The sequence below is a fragment of the Sarcophilus harrisii genome, chromosome 2 (genome assembly GCF_902635505.1).
Source record: "Sarcophilus harrisii chromosome 2, mSarHar1.11, whole genome shotgun sequence".
Lineage (NCBI taxonomy): Eukaryota > Metazoa > Chordata > Mammalia > Dasyuromorphia > Dasyuridae > Sarcophilus > Sarcophilus harrisii.
In genome coordinates this window covers 251422298-251424788 of record NC_045427.1, presented here as the reverse complement: position 1 = coordinate 251424788, position 2491 = coordinate 251422298, and the positions used below count along the sequence as shown (strand labels likewise).

The 2491-nt window shown below is 33.5% G+C and overlaps 1 protein-coding gene across 1 annotated transcript; it reads left to right on the top strand.

The window, feature by feature from the left end:
• Nucleotides 1–762: 762 nt before the first annotated feature.
• On the top strand, nucleotides 763–1704 carry LOC116421119 (olfactory receptor 4L1-like). Its single transcript, XM_031949497.1, has one exon. The coding sequence runs from the start codon at nucleotides 763–765 to the stop codon at nucleotides 1702–1704; it is 942 nt and encodes a 313-aa protein (XP_031805357.1).
• Nucleotides 1705–2491: the final 787 nt, after the last annotated feature.

Sequence of the window (2491 nt, the reverse complement as noted above, 5' to 3'; positions counted from 1 at the left end):
TGAACAAGAATTACCAAATGTAAACTGGGTGGTAATCACAAAAATATCCCTCATGGTGAAACAAATTTCTTTTGTTAGACAGGGAATGTCTTATAGTCTTCTTGCTGAAGGAGGAAGACTAGCTCTGTCTTACAATTTAAAGTCAAAATAAATTAGTAATTGCAAGTGACTAGAGTAGAAGAATTATAGAAATGGCTTTTCTGACAAAGGCAGTAATTTTTACTTCAATTTGAAAAATCTATTATTATAAATATGAGGATTTATAGTTATATGCTGTTTATTGTTTCATAACTAAAGATGTATGTCCTATCTATCTGAAATTAAAAATGTGTTTCATCTGCATCTTAAACTTAGATTAGTCATTGTAACTGAATTCACTAATGAGTTGATGATTTTAATTGTTTATTAACATGCAAAATCATTTAGAGACTAACATAGCATATAATTGGGTAGTGTCTGATAACTTTAAAGTGTTAAAACCAAAGTGTAATGTGAATATACCAAATCATACAAAATGGCATTTTCAGCATTTGTTTTAATTATTTCATATGTTCTAATTTCTAGTTTGGGGAAATGAATTAATTCAACATTCCTACTAGTAATTAAGACTGATTTTTTCCCCTACTTTCTTCAAAGCTATCTCTAGGAGACCAATATCAACTTTATATATGTCCATATAATGATCATGAGTATTCAACTCAAACTGGCTTTTTATTCCTTGTTTTATCTTTAGAAAATTTTTGGAAGTTTGGAGCAGAATAAATGGATCTGAAGAATGACTCTCTGATATCTGAATTTGTCTTGTTAGGACTTACCAGTATTTGGGAACTTGAGATTTTTTTTTTTGTAGTCTTCTTTCTGGCCTATGCATCAATCATGACAGGAAACATTCTTATTATAATTATGGTGATTTTTGATTCCCACCTCCACTCTACTCCCATGTATTTCCTTCTGGCTAACCTTTCCTTTTTGGATATGACTATTTCTACTATTACTGTTCCTAAGATGATCACAGATTGCCTTAGTGAACAGAAAATCATTTCCTTATGGGGCTGCATGGCCCAAATGTTTTTCCTCCATTTTTTGGGGGGTAGTGAGATGACTCTCCTTATATTCATGGCAGTCGATCGTTATGTTGCAATATGTAAACCCCTCCATTACACAACTATCATGAGCCATCGAACACTGATTGGCTTTGTGTTGCTTTCCTGGGCTGTGGGTTTTGTACACACCATGAGCCAAATGGCCTTTACCATAAACCTGCCCTTTTGTGGTCCCAATGTGGTTGACAATGTTTTTTGTGATCTCCCTTTGGTGATCAAGCTTGCCTGCACCAACACCTATGTCCTGGACTTGCTTGTTATTGCTGACAGTGGCCTGCTCTCACTAATTTGTTTCATCCTCTTGTTTGTCTCCTACACTGTCATCTTGATCACTGTCCAGCGTCGCTCTTCTGGTGGGCTCTCCAAGGCTATGTCAACTTTGTCTGCTCACATCACAGTAGTAACTCTATTCTTTGGGCCGTGCATTTTTATATATGCCTCACCATTTAGTAGTTTTTCAGTAGACAAATTTCTCTCAGTGTTTTACTCAGTCATCACTCCTCTCCTGAATCCAATCATCTACACTTTGAGAAATCAGGAGATGAAGGCAGCTATGATAAGACTACGGAACCAACATGTTGGCTCCAGACAGACTTTGTAGGTGAAGTTCGTGATAACAATCATGTTAAAATCCAACCAAGATAAATCCTATTTCAGAAGGACCTATTGCGCTTTACAAATATATTAACTTTTTCACAAATATATTAACTTTTATTAATAAAGATAATGTATATTTATAATGTGGTCCATCATTGCTGTCCTATGCCTGTATTTTAGGAGTATGTATGTTTTTGTGTTTCTTTAAATCAAAGGACCAAATGATTGAACATTAATTTACTTTTCCAATGATAAAATATGCTGAAACTCAAGAAATATTTAGCAAGAAAAAAATTTATATGAACTTGAAGTTTCTTCCTTCCCTAAAATTTTTTGATCCTCTAATATCATGAAGTATCAAGCTATCACAATCTTATCAATTCTCCCTTATTGTGTGATTGGATAAGCAACTCAATTTCTATGAACATCAGTTTTCTTACATATAAAATGGAAATAATGAAAGCTAATAATAATTTTTTTCTCTCACAGAGATGTTATGTGTATCAAATGAAATAATATATGTAACACAGGTAAAACTCCCAAAAAACAACTTTCAGGAGTTGACTCATAGAGCTATTTAGAAAATCTAAGTCCAATTTTGGAATCACTCCACCAAATAGTACAAGTATATAAATGGAAACATGGAAAGGTGTAATGGGTACTCTGTACTTCCCTACAGAGTAAGAGTTCTGCAACTGCATATTACATGGCATAAAGATAGCTAGCTTTTACATAGATCTTTAGGGTTGGAAAAGTATCTTACTAATATTTTTTACTTGACACAACAATTC

What these genes read in the sequence shown, in the direction of transcription:
- LOC116421119 (XM_031949497.1), top strand. Translation starts at nt 763, where the DNA reads ATGGATCTGAAGAATGACTCTCTGATATCTGAATTTGTCTTGTTAGGA.